At 54.8% G+C, this 18,597-nt stretch overlaps 1 protein-coding gene across 1 annotated transcript in view; it reads right to left on the bottom strand.

Annotated features, from left to right (window-relative positions):
• Nucleotides 1-6,014: 6,014 nt before the first annotated feature.
• LOC147217021 (Na(+)/H(+) exchange regulatory cofactor NHE-RF2) overlaps nt 6,015-18,597 on the bottom strand; it is a 14,935-nt gene continuing 2,352 nt past the window's right edge. The window contains exons 3-6 of the mRNA XM_086175986.1: nt 9,182-9,364; nt 7,046-7,199; nt 6,842-6,960; nt 6,015-6,761 (exon numbers count right to left, since the gene is read on the bottom strand). Of these exons, the coding sequence (XP_086032112.1) occupies nt 6,597-6,761; nt 6,842-6,960; nt 7,046-7,199; nt 9,182-9,364 (621 nt within the window). The 3' untranslated portion in view covers nt 6,015-6,596. The remainder of the gene's footprint in view (nt 6,762-6,841; nt 6,961-7,045; nt 7,200-9,181; nt 9,365-18,597) is intronic.

Here is an 18,597-nt window from a genome sequence, read left to right as displayed (position 1 = left end):
CTCCTGCGCTCCTCGTCGTGGTGAAGGTCTTTTACCCAAACTGGCTTTGAGCGTGGGTTCTTCTCCTTTCTGGGAATCAAAGCATCATGATGATCATAAGATGGAGCCGCTGTGACCTTCTCCGGCCGAGGTCCGGCCTCCCTCCGAGTCGGGGTCGTCCACCTCCGGCAGCGCCCGTCTCATTTCCAGATCGCTCGGTTTATACCCGCCGAATGACCTCCGTCTGCCTCGGTGGTGGAGATAATGCTCTCGAACCAGAAGGCGTAAACGGCGCTGAGCTCATCTGCGCGGCCTCGTGAACGTTCGGGTCCGTCCGCTTGGGCGCGGCAGATCTTCCAGGGTTCGTTCGCGGAGTGCGGATCTAATGTAGCCTTGTACCGGATGTTTATGGAACTGTCTGTCTGTCTGTCTGTCTGTCTGTCTGGGACCCAGCGGCAGAGAAGGTGGCCTCCTGGCTCAGCCCCCCGAGCCGCTCCCGACGCCGGGACTCGGGATATCACAGGTTCTTGGAAGCCGCGCCCGAGGCATGCGGAACCTGCTCATAAAGTCCACAAAGATCCGCGGGATTTGGAGCAGCTCTCGGCCCGGAGGCCCCGGACGGATCCACGTGACTTTGAACGGTCCGTCCTTCTTTTCGCTTTCCCGCTCCCTCCTTCTCTCTGGTATTTATGTGTTGGCAGTTACCGTGGAGACAAGACACACAAACACTGCGGCGGTAGACAGGAAGTGCTGTGGAACCACAATGGCGTCACTGCGGCTCGGCGCTCGCTCCGCTCTCCCTCTTGATCTGCTCGGGCTCCCGCCAGCGTGCCTGCGTGCTATTATCCTTAGCGAGCTGTTTGCAGACCACACCGTTCTCTCTCTGCGTCCTCTCATTATTATTAGCCCTGCTGTTTCAGCTGCGCCCTCTCCCTCCCGGCCTCCAGCCCCTCGGCCGCCGCCAGATCTGGAAAATCACCGTCTGATTTGCGGAGTCTGGAGAGCCCGGTGTCGCTGCCGGGCATCGAACCCCTCCATGTTCCCTCTGCCTGCAGGGCGTTCACTGCCGCAAAGACACTCCTCACATTCAAAACTGGGTCAAGAATGTGTGTGTGTATCTGCGTATGTGTGTGTGTGTATGTGTGTGCGTGTGTGTGTGTGTGTGTACGTGTGTGTGTGTGTGTGCGTACGTGTGTGCGTGTGTGTGTGTCTGTGTGTGTGTGTGTGTGTGTGTGTGTGTGTGTGTGTTTGTGAGCTGCTCGTTAGTTGGAGGGCGGTGAAGGACACGCGCGTGCAGCCACACTGGGGGGGCATATTCTATGTTTTATATAGGATAGTCAACAGGTGATTGTGTGTGTGTGTGTGTGTGTGTGTGTGTGTGTGGTCCTATTGCAGACTCTTACATCAGTCAGTCATTCATGCACCACGCACATCCCTCCTGTTCTCCCTCTGTGTTTTTTTTATCCCAACTCTAAATATAGTCCCCTGGAAAACCCCCCTGAGTAGACCCCCCAGCTAAAAATACCCCGGCGAACCACCTTTGCAGCCTCCTCCTCCTCCTCTTCATCCTCCTCTTCATCCTCCTCCTCCTCCTCCTCCTCCTCTTCCTCTTGGTTCTCCGCGGCTCTCCTTCCTGCTCGCCCCCCCGACCCGTCCCCAACCAGGCCATCCCAGTGCGACGGCTCACCAGTAGAATACGTGTCAGTGGAACATGGGCTCGTCACTGGTCCATGTGAGGCCGACTTCCTGCACTGACTCATGAAACCATAGCAAACACACACACACACACACACACACACACACACACACACACACACACACACACACACACACACATGCACACCCTCTCCTGAGTAACAGCGAGAACACAAACAAGCTCGCCGTCCGGTTCTCATTTTCAAGACTGATGAGAAAAGAATCCACTGATGGATTCTAGAACCTGAGCTTCGGCCCAGAGGTTTAAAGCGTCCCTCAGAATGGACCTGGATCTCCTCTTGGACCAGAGGAGCTTGTCTGCTCACACGGGGATGACAAGAGAGTCTGTCACAGGCCAGGTTTCTGCAGCTGCGTTTTCTGAAGGAAGCCTTTTCCAGCTATGAGCTGGTCCTCCCACCTCCCTCCGTCCATTCATCCTCCATCGTTCCTTCATCTTCCTTCCCTCCATTCAGCCTCCCTTATTCCTCCCTCCATCCTCCAAGGGAGGCCGCAGAACACACCCGTCAAATTCACCGCCACGTAGTTTCCTTCCTTCACGTCTCCTTCAGTGGGAGAATAGGACGTTTTGCTCCAGACCCAGTAGGTCCTATCTCTGCAGGCTGCTGAGTCCTGACCCTACTGACTGAAGGTCCTGACCCTACTGACTGAAGGTCCTGACCCTACTGACTGAAGGTCCTGACCCTACTGACTGAAGGTCCTGACCCTACAGGCTGAAGGTCCTGACCCCTTTGGTGCAGTGTCTGCTCATACAGACCAAGGAAAGCCATGGGCTCCTGACAGGAGATGAAGTTCCAGTGAAAAGGAGCCGCCAGTCTTCGTACTTCTAATTTGAGGAAACGTTAAAAACCTTCTCTGCAAACGGCATTGGGTAAGTTTTGCTTCTGTGTGAGATGCTGTTTCTGTTCCTCCATCTGCGAGATGACATCACCGGAGGTGACACACGTCCGAGTGACTTCCTCCATCTCATCACACACACACACACACACACACACACACACACACACACACACACAGACTTCTCTTCTGTGGTCACTTAGTTCGATTAGGTCCTGGCTTGGTAGGTCTTCTCCATGGTGGGTCCAGCGGTGGCTGTGGAGGTCCATCCTTCCATCCTTGACCCACATGTGTTGCTGCAGAGCGGCAGGTGGGCAGAAGAAGGCTGAAGCCGTGGACGGAGGTGGAGCTCGGTCCCGTCTGTGTTTGTGCTGTTGCCGCTTTGCTTCTGTGGCAATACACACACACACACACACACACACACACACACTCTCTCTCAATTTATGGGTCATCCCCCTACTTAGCTTAGCTAATGCTGTTTCCAAGCCACCACCACACTGAGCTGTGACCTTTGACCCTACTGCTTCCCTGCGCTGAGGCCACAGTTGTCATCGCTCACCTGCCTGCTGCAAGGATAGACAGTGGGATGGAGGGATGGAGGGATGGATGGAGACGGTGAGGGACGGGCGGACACGTGTCACGTGGACGGAGTGTCATCGGGTGACACAATGGACCGAGTCAGACGGGTCGGCGGCCGGCGGCGGTATTTTTAGTGTCTTATCTGAGCCTGGATAAGACCTGTGAGCACCTCCGCCTGGACTTCAGACGGGGCAGATGCAAAGGAAGCGTCCGGGAAACATTTTCAAAGACAACAAGAAGCAAAACGAGCATTCGCTGTTTTACGTCCCGGTTTCCATTGAATGACTCCTTCGAAGCCGATGGTCCACGAGGGCGGCTGGCCGTCTCCACCGCCGATCCACGCCTCCTCGCTGTTATTAGAGCCCAGAGACTCCAAGGGAAGGGAAAGAAAGGAAGAGCAAAGAGGAAGTACGTCAGCCTTCATGGCAGCGTTCAAACACTGGGACAGAGCTGCTCTACTGAAGGCCTATGAGACACACACACACTCACTCACACACACGCACATAGAAACACACACACACAGGAGCCCCTCCGTCAGGGCCAACAACAGCCCAAACACACACGCAGTCGCTACGAGGCCAGGAGGCTGCAGCTACAGGTTGTGGTTGGAACGGTCGGGGCTTTCAGGTGGCGCTGATGGATTGAGGAAAGATCTCCGGCGGCTCCTCGCCGGTGTCGTCCTGCAGAGCCGGCGGCTGCACACACTCTGGAACAAAGGCACTGTTTGCAGAGCGCCGCCAGGTGTGGGCGTCAGACAATAAATGCGTGGCGTTGTGAGAGCAGCCGAGGTGTCCACGGGCCAGGCGTGTGTGTGTGTGTGTGTGTGTGGGCGTGTGCGTGTGTGTGTGTGTGTGTGTTTCCGCTGCCCCCGCCCTCTGCAGCTGCTCTGGGACGGGGGATGTGCTGCGCGCCTGCCCTCTGGCTTCAACGCTCCCGCCATTTTGAGGAAAGCCTGCTTTTATCCCGGCCTGCTCGCTTTGCTCTTCTTATCTTTCTTTCTTTCTTTCTTTCTTTCCTTCTTTCTTTCTTTCCTTCTTTCATTCTTTCTTTCTTTCTTTCTTTCTCTCACTCCTTTGCCGCCTCCATTTTCCCTGCCCTCATGCTCACCCTCTCCGTGCACATTGTTGTAACTGTCCTTATTTGGCTTCTCTCTGTGTGAGTGGGAGCGTGAGTATGAATGTGTGTGTGTGTGTTTCCTCCTGACTGTGACTCACTGCTCGTCTGACTCACGAGCGCTAACAAAAACACACAGTTGCCATGCCGACCCCCCCCCCCCCGCCTTTACTCCTCGCCCCTCCCTGTCCGCCTGTGCGTCGGCGGTCCTCGCGGGCACCGCTGCATCCTGGGCAGCCTGGGAACACACACACACACTCACACACTGACACACAGACACATCCAAACACGCACGCACACACACACACACACACACACACACTGCAAAGTAGACAACCAGGCCGACAGTCCAGTCAGACTTGTTGACTGTGAGTTTCGTGGTGGAGGCTGCGACCTGCGCCGACCCCGTGGCGAGGCAGGAGACCAGCGCAGGGACCACCTGTGGACCCGTTCTCCTGTTCTTCGTTCACCGCCTCTAACGCACGTGACCTCGGGGTCTTACAGGCATCCTGCGGCGACCTTCCGTCCCGGTGGCCCGCCCCAGGCCCGCCCCGGGACCGGCCCGGCCCGGCCAGGCCTCAGCGTTCGGCTGCACGACGCCATCATGCGGCCGGCTTCCTGAGCGCGACGGCGCTGGTGCGCCACCCGGTGGACACAAAGGGTAGTGTAGGTTGAGCGTGCACGTCCACCTGGTCCGTTGAGCCTTCTCTGACAGCCGACCGGCTCCACGGTGGACTTAGGGTCCGTCGGCTCTGGTCTTCATGGAGGTTCCTCTGACATGTAGTCTACTGCGCCGTCGAAGTGCCTGGACCGGGACGTGTCCACAGGACCTTTCCCTCTGCGTTTAGAAGATCTCCTCCATGAATGTGAAGCAGAGAATTGAAATGTGAAAACTCATTTATTGTCAATTTACTTCCAAAAGACAGGATGAGAGGATGACTCTTCTCCCGCTGCCAGATTTCCACGGTTGACCTTCTGAATCTCTACTCCGCCTGGAGAACCTGCGTGGCCCTCACCTTCGACCCCCCCGACCTCTGCACACAACCTCTACCACGCTTCGGGCTTCAGTACGCTCTTCTTCTTCTTCCTCCTCATCTTCTCCTGAAGGGCCTTTGTGGAGCAGCTGTGCCCTCCCCTGTACAGGTGAAGAAACCACCTCTCCTAAGCCTGTGAAGAAACGTAGACGCTCTCCTCCTTCAGCGGCAGCCTCCTGGTGTTCCTGCTGTCGCCCATCAGCCTTGGATCTGCTCCGAGGAACCCTTGTGGGGGTCCCTGGGCCAAAGAGCTTCGAGGCCCTGAAGGCTCACATTGTCTTTTTGGTGGACTGGCCTTCAAAGGAACCACGGGGTCCTTCAAAGCGTGAAGAAGTTACCTGATCTCTAGATGTCGGTGATAGAAGCGGAATGGTTCTGAGACGTCTTCGATGACCCTGACGTTTCCTGAGTTGGACCCAGAGATCGGGAACCCATTAGTCATTCTTAGGTATCTCACACGGTGCACATTTCTTTCAGGTCATTCTTTGAGATGAAGGTCTTCTCCAGCCAATTCTCTGTCCGTTGTCATCACAAGTTTCAAGAAGCTCCAGGTGGTTCTTTCTCATGAAGGTTGATTTCTCAGACGTTTCTCAGTAAGACCCTCCTGATTTCATTGGACTTCTCACCAACACAACCTTCCCAAGGCCTTTTCAGAAAGTCCAGGAAGCAACCACCTGACCTCCTGGTCGATCAGGACTTTAGGACACTAGCCTGCAACAACCCGTACGAGTGAAGCCTTCAAAGAAAAACCGAAAACCAATGATTATGACCTTTCATTTCAGATTCGAACGCCAGAGAGGGAAAGGAGCTCAGATATCACGTAGGAGAACGTCTTGCACACCAAACACCAGCTGAGGTGTTTGCAGACCTTTGATGGGCCCTTGAATCAAGGTGCAGAAACAAAGCTTGTAGAAGATGTGTATTGCCGCCGCCGAGGAGGAGAAACATTGTAAGCTGTCTTTGCCATCCACGAGCGAGAGGAGCTCTTCTGAGATCTTCCCCTGTCGCCCACCATCCTTCACGTCTCGGTGCTCCTCCAGGGCTTGTCGGGTTCATGTGGTAAAAAAATAGAGGACGCCAGGATTTGTTTCTTTGCGACCACAGATGAACATAGAAGGTTCTTTGAGACGAGAGAGGTTCTGCAGATGGTCGTCTTGACGAGCGAGGAGAACAAGCGGCTCCGGAAGTCACGTCCCTTCGACGAAGCACCGCATCTTGTCACATTTAATCCCAGGAACAAAGCGATTATCTGCGGAAATGGATCCCTTCGGTTCTTCTGCGCGGAAGGACATTCTCGGACACCTCCGGCCCGCCGCGCAGAGCTCCGTCTCCGTCCCGCTGTCAGAAGTTGCTGAAGAGCTCGTACTTCTTCATCCAGTCCATCTGCGGCGCCTTCCTCTTCTCTTTGGCGTGGACCTTCCTCTTTTCTTCTGCTGCCGTAGCGCTCAGGCTCAGGCCCGTCTCGACGAACGGGTCCGAAAGCGGGTTCCCCTCGTCGTCCGCCAGCTGGAGAGGAGGCAGAAGCAGGAACGTGTCAAGGAGGTCCCCGTGGAGAACCTCAGACCGACACGACTTCCCCCACCCACCTGAGTGCCGGCCCCCTGGATGCCGAGGTCCGACTGCGCGGAGCGGCCGGACCGAGAGGTGGAGCTCCCGTCTGTTCCGGGGCCGGGAGATCCGTTGGATATGGAAGGACCGTCGTGATCTGCAGAAACAACCATCAGTCGGCGGAAACAACCTCACGGAAAACGTCAAGGTGCGTGAGCTCTAAAGACCAGGTGAAGACACACCTTTGACGTGGCGGACCGTGGGGACCACCCCCCTCCTCTTGAAGTGCTGGTCTGCTGCCGGGTCCACCACCAGGAGCCAGGTCTCCTCGCCGCCCTTCTTGATGAAGGACACCACCTCTGCGTGCCGCAGGCCCTCGATGTTCACCCCGTTCACCTGGAGAGGAGAGGAGAACCTCAGAGCTGTGGCGGGATGACGGCTCGTGGAAGTCAACTCATGAATGAAACCAACATGTTGCCACGGTGACCGTTTCAAACATCTGATCGGAAGAAACCGAGCCTCTGACTCCATCCGACGGGAGGAGCCTCCATGTCTCCGACCCTCACGTCGTCGCCGTTACGGATCTGTCAGAGTTCCTCGGTGAACGTAATGGATCTCTTCGGGTTCCCCTCCCTTGGAGGCATCTCCCAGGTGTTCAGGGGGAATTCCACGTCGACACGAGAGCATGGAGTACCGTGCGCAGCCAGCAGAGGGAGCTGTGCCGCCGGCTCTGAAAGACTCCCGCAGAACTTCGCTGCAGAAGCAGGCCCGGCTTTCTTGCTCCTCATGGATTCTTGCGGTTCATGTCATCCCGAGTCCAGACCTGGAGGTTCTTCTATACGAAGAGGAGGCGAGTCCTCCTGGGCGTCACTGACGCGGACGCCGCTGACGCACCCGCCGCTTCCTCCCGGCCCCACAAGGAGAACGTGGGAGCTTGCCATAACTCCATCTCATCCGAGGGGCCGGACCTTCGGAGGTCCAGGGGCGTCTGGACCTTCGTGCCGCTGGAGCAGGAGGCTTTGCACCGAGCCGTGTTAGCGCTGCGCTCCGTCAATAATTGATGGATCTCCCGGCCTCTGGCTCTGGTACAGGTTTCAGATGTCTTGAGGGCCAGCGGAGGCTTTATGATGAGAGGGCAGCGGCAGAGGAGAGGAAGAACGAACCACAGAATGTCGGCGGAGGGACGGAAAGCCCACGAGGGCCTTCCAGGAGAAGATCAAGTGGGGGGGTAAGGACGGAGGTGGATCTGCACAGGCGGAGGGGATCATCTAGACTGGAGATCTTCTGCTCCTCCTCTCCCTATTCTCTCTCCTCTCTCTCCCCGTTCTGTCCTCCAGCCAATCCGCCGGTCTTCAGAGGAGAAGGTGTTCAGACAAACACCAGGTGTCGAGTCTCCACTGATGGAAGGTCATTCACAGCCTGGACCATTCCACCATCTTCTCCGATCATCTGCACCCATCTGGGGGACGTCGAACAATCCATGGAGGAGAATGTGTGTGTGTGTGTATGTGTGTGTGTGTGCGTGTGTGTGTGTGTTTGATAGAGGCACCGGGTCTCCTCAGGTTTGTGCAGCGATGAGGGGTCAAAACTCTAGGTTTCCACTGAGAGACACATGCCTATCTTCAGGGGTGGGTCTTTGAGCTGCTGTAGGTCCAGATGGAGGTTTAGATCTTGGTGGAGGTGTAGATCCAGGTGGAGTCAGAGGACATGAGGATCTGGAATAGTTCTAATTACTGAAAGGGTCCAGAGACACAGACACATTGTAAAATCTTCACCTGAGGTTTCTCAGGACCATGTTCAAGGATCTGCAATGAAATGTTCTGTACATCTCTGCACCTACACACACGTGTAAGTGAGAGCGGTGCGGTGATGGAGGTCAGCGGTGACCTTCTCCCACACACTCAGCAGCACGCCTGTATCTATGGAGATGAGATCGTCACGGGAAGCTGGTTGACCATCAGCCGGAGCTTCGGGTCCAGGGTCTTGCCGAACATCGAGTCTATTCAGAGGACTTTTCAGGAGCGAATCTCCCAAAGCTCTTAATATTGGGATGTCGCTTTGTGGAGCAGGCGGACAGCAGCTTCATGTCCTTCAAAGAATCAAGGTGTGGGATCTTCAGCCAGGGGAGCATGAGGTAGGGGATGAGGAACCACCTGTCCTCAGGTCCGCCTGTGGTTCCAGGCACACGCACGCATATGCACACACAGGCAAGCATGCGCTCACACACACACACACACACACACACACACACATCTTGTCCTGGGGGTCCTGGTTCTTCTACCTTACATCTGCCCCCCCGAAGGTATCAGGATCAATCGCCCACCAATCGGCAGGTGAGGTATTGATGCGGCTCACGGGTGTGTGTTTGCGTTCCCCACCTCGATGAGCCGGTCCTGCGGTCGGAGTCCGGCGCGGTCCGCGGGCGAGCCGGGGTCCAGCGAGCGCACGTACTGGCCCGGCCGCGAGCGCTCGCTGTGCAGGTTGAAGCCGTAGCCGGCGTGGGAGCGCAGCAGGTGGCACAGACGGGGGCGGGGCTCCGCCTCCACCTGGGCGGGCGGCTCCTAGGAGAACAGACACAATTTCACACTCTGCACCGTTGCCGTGGTTACACACAGGAGGCATGTTTCAGAGCGGTGAAACACCCGGTGTTGCCATGGACACAGCTTTTCACAAGATGGCGGTTTTTGACGACGTTCGTACGAAACCCAGAACCCGACGGAGGGAGGTGCCCTTTGTCGGATCTGCCGGAGCAGCTCGACTCGGCAGTTGAAGACCCGCCTCCCTCTTTGGCATCTCAAAGGTGAACTATGAACCTGTGGAGCTTTGCGGTCAGGAAGAAGAGGAGATCATCTCCAGCTGCGTCCTAGAGCTCCTCACCCATGGACCTGCATGACCCCGGATTAAACATCCGGGGCGGGAAACCCGCTTGTGACCGGCGACGATGTCGCTCTGGAGCTTCGCTCGCTCTTCTTCGCCACGGTTTCTTCTGACCAGCTACGGAGACGTTAGGTCGACCCCGGAGCTTTGGACGCAGAACTCTATCTCTGGAGGACCAGGGGAGGTTCGCGGATGGAGGGGTGGAGGATAGGAGGGTTGATGGTGTGAGAGGAGAAGAGGCAGAGGAGCTGGTCAGATGGCCTAGATGATTGAGTTTGCCAGCTTCACACCACCTCTGTGGGTTCCAGCAGCTCTTCTGAAGACAGTGATAGAAGCTTTATAATTCTCTGTTCATCTCTGCAGTTCCATCCCACGGCTCCACCTCCAGCAGACACGTGCCACCAGAGGGATGGAGCTGCTTCTACAGCATCATCTGACATGAGCTGTGAAGAGCTGGAGTGAGGAGGTGCTGGGTGACCTGTAGAACCCACATTCACGTCAGTGTGTGCGGTGGTGTGTGTGTGTGTGTGTGTGTGTGTGGTCTCTGTGTGCGTTAGTGTGTGTGTGTGTGTGTGTGTGTGGAGTATGTGTGCAGTCTGTTTGTGTGTTTGTGTGTATGTGTGGAGTATGTGTGCAGTCTGTGTGTGTGTGTGGAGTATGTGTGCAGTCTGTGTGTGTGTGTGTGTGTGCGCAGTCTGTGTGCAGTATGTCTGCAGTCTGTGTGTGTGTGTGTGTGTGTGTGGAGTATGTGTGCAGTCTGTGTGTGTGTGCAGTCCGTTTGTGTGTGTGTGTGTGGAGTATGTGCGCAGTCTGTGTGTGTGTGCAGTATGTGTGTGTGTGCAGTATGTATGCAGTCTGTGTGTGTGTGAAGTCTGTGTGTGTGTGCAGTATGTATGCAGTCTGTGTGTGTGTGAAGTCTGTGTGTGTGTGGAGTATGTGTGCAGTCTGTGTGTGTGTCTGTGTGTGTGTGTGTGTGTGTGTGTGTGTGTGTGTGTGCAGTATGTGTGCAGTGGACTGATTAGAGAAGCAATATACACAGCGTGAGAAGGTGTCCATGAAGCTGCGTGCACCGTCCAGATGAAGGCTAAAAATATACATGATGTATGTGGGCAGGAAGAGAGGGAGAAAGAGAGGATGATGGAGAGATGGAGGGAGAGATGGAGGGAGAGATGGAGGGGGAGATGGAGGGAGGATCTACAGCGATCTCAGATCCCAGCTTCTTTACACTGGCGGAAAAAAAAATTCCATCTGTTCTTCATCCCCAGAACCCTCTTCATCCACAGCTGCCTGTGGGAATGCAGCACGAGCAGCAGAGAAATCAGGTGCTCCTCCTCTTCCGGGCTTCCACCTCCACCTCCACCTCCATCACCTCCACCTCCCTCACCTCCACCTCCCTCACCTCCACCTCCCTCACCTCCAACTCCACCTCCATCACCTCCACCTCCACATCCATCACCTCCACCTCCATCCCCTCCACCTTCACCTCCACCTCCACCTCCCTCACCTCCAACTCCACCTCCATCACCTCCACCTCCACCTCCATCACCTCCACCTCCACCTCCATCCCCTCCACCTCCACCTCCACCGCCACCTCCACCTCCACACCCATCTCTGGGCTTCTTCAGGAGGAACCGCACAATCCTCCCAGCAGCTGGACAGCCTGAGGACCTCCAGGGTCACCTCTCCTCTGGAGAGGACAGGCTGGACAACAGAGAGAAATTCAAATGCACCTCGGAGCAAACGGGAAGCCTGTCCGTGGGGGAGGAGAGCATCTGAGCTGAGACATGAAGAAAGAACAGCGGCCGTCAGGCCAGCGAGGAGGACAGAAGACAGAGGGAGACTCCTCTTCTCTCCAGAGTCTGTCCGGGTCCCACACCTCGTCCAACCTGGGACTCCGCTTGTCAATCCTGATCCAAGAAAGACCTCCAGGTCCTGGAGTCATCTCAAAACTTTTCCCAAAGGCAGGCGCCTAGTGAAGAGCAGAACCCGGGCTCTGAAAAAGTCACCGTCTTTGGAGACCAACATCACGGGAGGAAAAAACAGCAGCGGGTTGTTCCGCTCGCTGACAGGAAGCCAGCTTTCCAACGCGGAAAGAAAAGCAGGTGGGGCTCAGCGCTGGAGATCTGGAGCTGTTGGAAAACAGGAACCTACCGTGTTCCACTGTGTGGAAGCAGAACCCAGAACCACGGGCCGGGAACAGGTCAGAGTCCAGAGGTACAATGGAATATTCATACAACCACACACACACACACACGCACACACACACACACGGTGTGCTATGCGTGGCAGACATGATGGCCGTCACGGCCCTGTCGGCTAATGAAAGCAGATCACGGCTCGCTGAATTATTGAGCAGAGGCCGGATCACGGCGGTTATTAACCCTTTCACCGCCGTGCTGCTGCTCCGTGCACACAACACAGCAGAGGCGTGTGTACAGGTGTACAAGAACAGGTGTGTGTGTGTGTGTGTGTGTGTGTGTGTGTGTGTGTAGATTAGAATTCCGAGTCAGATTCCCCTCCGGCATGATTCGAGATGTCCGGTTCCCCTCAAGTTTCAGTTAAATGGTATTTTGGAGCTCCAGGACTATGTTGCAAAATCGTACAAAGTCATGTGAAGTACTGAAGTTTGGATTATCTGCGCCGTAAAGGTCTGATGCCCCTGGCTCCAACTCGTTGGATGAAACAATGCATCGCCGAGCAGTATCTAAGGAGACGCCCTGAGATGTTCCCTCATGCCGCAGTGAGGAGGAAGAGAAGGACCTCGTATCCAGAGCCAAAGTGTTTTCATTAATTCAAGTCGACAGGGAGGGATATAGATGTTTCAGATGTTCCAGCACACAGTCATTCCTTCCACCACCCAAAACCCCATTACTGTGACTTCAGCTGGAGAAACGCCCCACGGCAGAAGGCCTGGATTCCAGCTGGTCCTCCTGAGAGATAACACAAGGGGCTTAGAGCAGAAGAAACGTTTCAATGCCATGCAGACATTTATGGAGATAGATGAGACCCATATCTCCATCCGTCCAACACCTTCGATCCGCCGCCTGGAGCCGGAGGCCGGGTTTCAACAACCTTGATGAAGGTGAGGGGCCGAGTCGACGCGAGCGCGACGCCCGGCGTGATGTTTCCGAGAAGCAGCGGAGCTAAGATGTACTGACTGCCACCCTCGGGCCAGAGAGGAATCCAATTAAAACGGGGCGCTGGCTGGAAACACCGCGCAAACAGCAGCAGCACGTGGGACCTCTGCCGGGACCTCCGCTGGGACCTCCGGCGACCCAGAACCTCCGCAGACGGTCCTGCCGGAGCTCGTTCGTGAGGCGACTCGCTCGAGCTCTTTTGACTTCTGACGGAGAAGGAGCTGATCTAGATACCGGTAAAGGTCTGAGCCTCGTGCGCTTGTAAGAAGGGATTGTGACAAGGTGTTTCCATCTGTGGTTACTCCAAGAGCTGAGGAGGATAGATGGACGTGGAGAACAGGAGAGGACGGACGGGCGTCAGGGTTACAGATGGAAAAGGAACCGGAGAAATGGTAGATGAATGGTGGCAGGAAGGGGAGAGAAGATGAGGACCAGCTCCAGAACCTAATGACCCGGCGTTGTGTAACGGTCGTGTGATGCGATACATGGCTCCTGCTTGCCCAGGCGACTCCTGCGGAGATCTGAGCCCAGAAGATCCGGGAGCCGCCTGTCCCAGCGTGGTGCGAGGAGCCGGCCAGACACAGACTGGTTGTGGACCACAAGGCCAGTCTGCCTGGATGCAGATGGAGAGCAGTGGCCTTGGAGAGCTGGAGTTTCACAGCACGTTACTTCCCAAGGTCCATCAATTGGCAAGATCAAAACCTGTGGTCGGCTCTCGGCTTCACTTTGCCATTTGGAAACGAAGATCTGAACATGTACGTTCGCAGTGACGACCACCTCCGCCAGCTCTCGGCGTGCCGGAAAAAACAACTTCATCCTCTGACCCACCAAGAGCGTTTCAAGTTCTATCTGCTCCTCCGGGAACGGTTCACCTGGTCTGGACTGAGGCTGGAGGACAAACCCACTGAAAGCACTGCTTCCTTTAAGTCTTGCACCTCCATCACACACTCCTGTTACGCAGTATTTTAGCACAGTATAGTATAGTATACTGTAATGTGGTGTAGAGTGGTATAGTCTTGTTTAGTATAGGGTAGTGAAGTGTAGTCCACCATATCTGACCGAAATGATAAGACCTTATGTTCCCGGCAGAGAGCTGCGTTCCTCTAATACAAACCTACTAGCAGTACCTTCTGCTCGCTCGAAGCGATCTCAGGCAAAACTGTTCTCAGTTCTACTACCTCAGTGGTGGAACAAACTTCCGGAAGCAACAAGACTAGCATCATCTCTCTCAACCTTCAAGAAACAGGTAAAAACTGTTCTCTTTCAGGACTTTTTACTGCGCTGATGCCCCAGATCAGGTTGGCAGCAAGTTAGGCTATGCAGTGTGTGTGTGTGTGTGTGTGTGTGTGTGTGTGCGTGTGTGTGTGTGTGTGTGTGTACGTTTGTGTGTCTCTGTCCAAAAAAAAAACAAAAAAAAACCCTCACTAACCCCAGCTTACTGTTCTGTATATTTCCTGTGCATCTTGTATTTGCAAGTGTATTTGCAGTCCTTATGTCCTCTATTGTAAGTCGCTTTGGATAAAAGCGTCTGCCAAATGCAATGTAATGTAATGTAATGTAGTCTAGTCTAGTATAACAAGGTATGGTAAGGACACCATCACTGAAAACACACACGCACGCGCACACACACACGCACACGCACACACACACACACGACCAGCCGTGGGACTCGGGACCTATGACGATCAAGAGAGAGACCAGGAACATCACCGATGTAACGAGATGTTTGTCCACGCCCTTCTTATCAGTGTGTGACAGATGGATCGTTGGCCCTCTGGAGGAGGACGGGAGGAACCTGAAGATGTCTGCTACTGCACGCTCAGTGCTTCCTGGGGATTCCTGGAGATCTCTGGCGCTGCAGCAGCTCTGGGACATTCATGTCACACACTGATATCATTTCAGGAAGCAGCACCTCCATTTATCAGCGCTGACCGGCTGTGTGTGTGTGTGTGTGCACGCATGCACACACGCACGCACCCCCCCCACACACACATACACACACAGCTGCCTGGTCCACCAGGACAGATCAGCACAAACAACTCCAGCTGGGAGGCAGCAGCAGCTGACACCAACCCACACACTCCCACTCACTCCCACTCACTCACTGTGTGTGTGTGTGTGTGTGTGTGTGCGTGTGTGTGTGTGTGTGTGTGTGTGTGTGAGCATGTGATGCCATTAAAACAGCCAGAGGGTAAAAGAGCAAACATTTGCTCCGTCAGCTTCCAGGAGACATGGAGCTCCACCTCCTCTGTCCGATCACAGCTCCTGGACATGAGATGAACCCTCCATCAGTAGCTCCATCACTCCGTCAGTCAGTCCATCAGTCCATCCATCAGTCCATCCATCAGTCAGTCCATCAGTCGCTCCATCAGTCCATCCATCAGTCCATCCATCAGTCCATCCATCAGTTCATCCATCGGTCCATCCATCAGTCTGTCCATCGGTCCATCACACCCCTCAGTACATATGTGGACGTCCCGCCCCTAACAGTGTGTGGGCATGGACGATGGCTCACAGCTGTGAGAAGATCCAAAGGGGGGTTGTGGAGGAACTGAACGTGGGTGGTTGGTGGAGAGGGAGACCGTCAGGCTGACGTGCCGGGAGGTGAGAAACAGCACCTCTGCGCTCGCTCTGGCGAGGGGGTGAGCAGGCTTTCATTAGACGTGAAGAAGTGAAGACTGAGCGACGGCGCTGCTTTCAGGGAGGCGAGTCTGACTCTCCTCAGGTTCTCGTCCTCGCCGCGCTGCAAACGCTCTGTGTGGGCGCCGTCCACGGACACGGAGCCGTGGCTGCGGCCGACCCACGCTCCGCTCGGTCCAACGTCCGATGGCCTGAAGCCAGGATGAGCTTGAAAAGTGGAGGCGGGGGAGAAGAAGCAGGAAACGGATAAGATACCGGCAGGTGACAACCAGCGTGCGTCTCCAGATGGTGAGCCAGATAAGCTTCCACAGAGTGATGGTGGAGATCAGGAACATTAGGCACATTAGATGGGAGAAGGCAGGGTTCAGCTCTTCGGGCCAAATCTGAACGCTCGGCTTCACTGGAGAAGATGGAGGAGGAACCCGTGAAGCTCCAGCAGAGGCTGTCATACCTGATTTCTGGGTTTACTGAGTTGTCAGTTGAGTCCATTATCAGTCCTGTGCAGCTGTGTCCCCTCTCGCTCTCTCTCTAACACACACACACACACACACACACACACAAAGGCCCCCTGCATCTTGATGTAATGAAGTTGGTATTTGAAGCGGGGGGAGTCTTGGACACATGCAGACTCCAGATGTTTTTAGAGGTGTGTGCACACGCGTGCGCACACACACTCACAATCTCTTGCTCTGGGCGAAAACACCCTCTTAAGAATTCAAATTCATACTTGCGGTGATGATTCATCCAAAACATGGAGCGACAAAACACAGAAGAAACCTGACTCCAGCATGTTGGAGTTCATGGAGGCCCTGAGAGAACGTGCTCTGGATAAATGCATCAGGAGAATGACTGACATGGATCTTGGCACTACAGTGTAATTTCCTGTGAAGGTTCAGGCTACTTATTTAGAGCAAAGAAGAAGAATCAATTTCCTGTGTGTACTATTAGCCATAGCGGCACGGACATGGGACCACGCCCTATCTGCACAGCGTTGCATCCAGCCGCCATCACTTCCACATCCTGGGACGGAAGATCTGGGGCCGGCGCACCGACTGCACCGATTCCAGGCGAAGGTCCTTGGAGCCTCCGACAACACGTGCGCTCAGAGGCTTCATGCGCTGAGTGGCTGCCGCCAGTTCCTCTAGGACTTCGGGAGGAACGTGAGGAACAGCGTTGTGAGGCTGGGATGGGATTCGGGAAAAATCCACAGACTTCTTCTGCTCAGTCATTTCGAAGGACCATTCACAAAGATGACATAAGATGTCATGTGTTCTTACCTGCTGAGAAGACTCGGAGGTCCCGTGCTTCAGAACACCCCTGAGACACGAAAGGTTGAGAGCAACATCCCACACTTCAAACCAAGGAACGGCAGTTTTCGGCTCAAACCAAGGTGGGACGAACGCCCCGGGGGATCTCCATTGTTTCAACACATTTTTCCCACGCGCTCGTCCTTATGCAGGGTTACCGTGGCAACAAGTACCCGCTTACCCAAACGCGCTCCGCGTTAGCGATCGTGACGGGAGAGAACGTCACCAGACACAGGAGAACTCCGCCAAGAGGCCTGGAGGACAAATACGGGTCTTTCAGCAGAAGACCTACTGATGTGAGTGCCAGGGATTCACTTGTTCACCAGGAGACAGGAGGGGATTCGTTCCTTCGATAACCTCAGCGTCACTGATCTGACCTTCCCTGGTCCATTCCCAGCTCCACGGACATGGGCCTGGTGAAACCTGAAGCTGGAACACGGAGGACTGCCTGGAGTCGGAAGAACTGACTCTTTTCATTGACTGACATCTCCTCTGGGTCGGAGAGCAGCTGAGATAAGTTCTCACTCAAAGACAAAACTGAAAGCGCTGCAAACGTGGTGAACATTCGGACCATCCATTGCCTGTCAGTGGTAGGACACAGGTCAATATCAATACTCCCACACACACACACACACACACACATGAACACACACAGACAGATGGAGAGGTCCCTGTCTCTGACCTCCTCTGGACACCCTCCAAGAGGAGAGTAAACATGTCAGGAATGGAGCAGAAAGACACTTGAAGGACGAGTGGCTGTAAAGCAGAGAGGAGATCCAGGCTGTCATGAGGCCTGACACACAACACACACACACACACACACACACACACACACACACACACACACACACACACACACACATCCACTGGGATGTTATTGGGGAAATGTGGAGCTGATTAGAAGCAGAGAAGCTCCATGTTATTGATGTTCATGACGTGACTCTCAGGGTCTGAGGGCGGGTTTAGGATTCTAACCGAAGACGGGCTTCGGACCAGAGCAGGAGGCCCGTAGGAGAACGGAATAGAATACAGTCATTTTTGCAGACGCTTTTATCCAAAGCGACTTACAGTGGAGATGCCAATCTGTTGGAATCTGGACATAAATCCAGTTTGCAGTCATGCAGACTCTCAGGCGCAGCGCTCGGACCGAGACCTCCAAACTCCTTGCGGCTCCGGACGGCTCCTTTGTTTCCAGAAGCACGGACGAGCGGGTCCACGGCCGCAGCCGTCGCTGTCGCCCAAACATCCTTCCTCCCACAGTGAGCTGCACGCTGCTTCACTCCCCTTCCCTGCACATTTTTTGAACCCCCTCCCTGGCCCACTGAGGGGGCCCACTTCCTGACCCCCTCCAGAAGATCTCTTAGGTTGTTGTTGGCGGCTCAGATCCCAGTTTTCTCTGTCCAACCCATTTCTGTCCCGAATTCTTTCCCCTGTTCTTAAACGCAGTAGAAAACCTGCTGCTCTCAGCAGTTTCCCCCACACTCCGGTCAGAGCAACACACACACACACACACACACACACACACACACACACACACACACACACACACACACACCCCTGGAGCCCAAGTGTGTTTTTCAGCCGAACATGCAGCTATCATTCAGCAAAGTTCAGCTCTGGTTTTCTCCTCAGCCTGCTCTCCTGCCTCTGAGGAGGAGGAGACAGAAAGGTGACAGAGGAGACAAACAGAAGGACCTTTACTAACAGGAGAACCAGCACCATCTCCGCTGTGGATCGGCTGATAATTACAGTGGAAATGTTTACTGGTATTTTGGTTTATATGAACAGAATGAGAGATAGATAATGAATTGATGGATGAATGGATGGATGACA

The sequence above is a fragment of the Fistularia commersonii genome, chromosome 28 (assembly GCF_037954325.1).
Source record: "Fistularia commersonii isolate RoL2024-O1a breed Wild chromosome 28, RoL_Fcom_v1.0, whole genome shotgun sequence".
In the NCBI taxonomy this organism is placed as follows: domain Eukaryota; kingdom Metazoa; phylum Chordata; class Actinopteri; order Syngnathiformes; family Fistulariidae; genus Fistularia; species Fistularia commersonii.
This window is presented reverse-complemented; position numbering and strand designations above follow the sequence as displayed.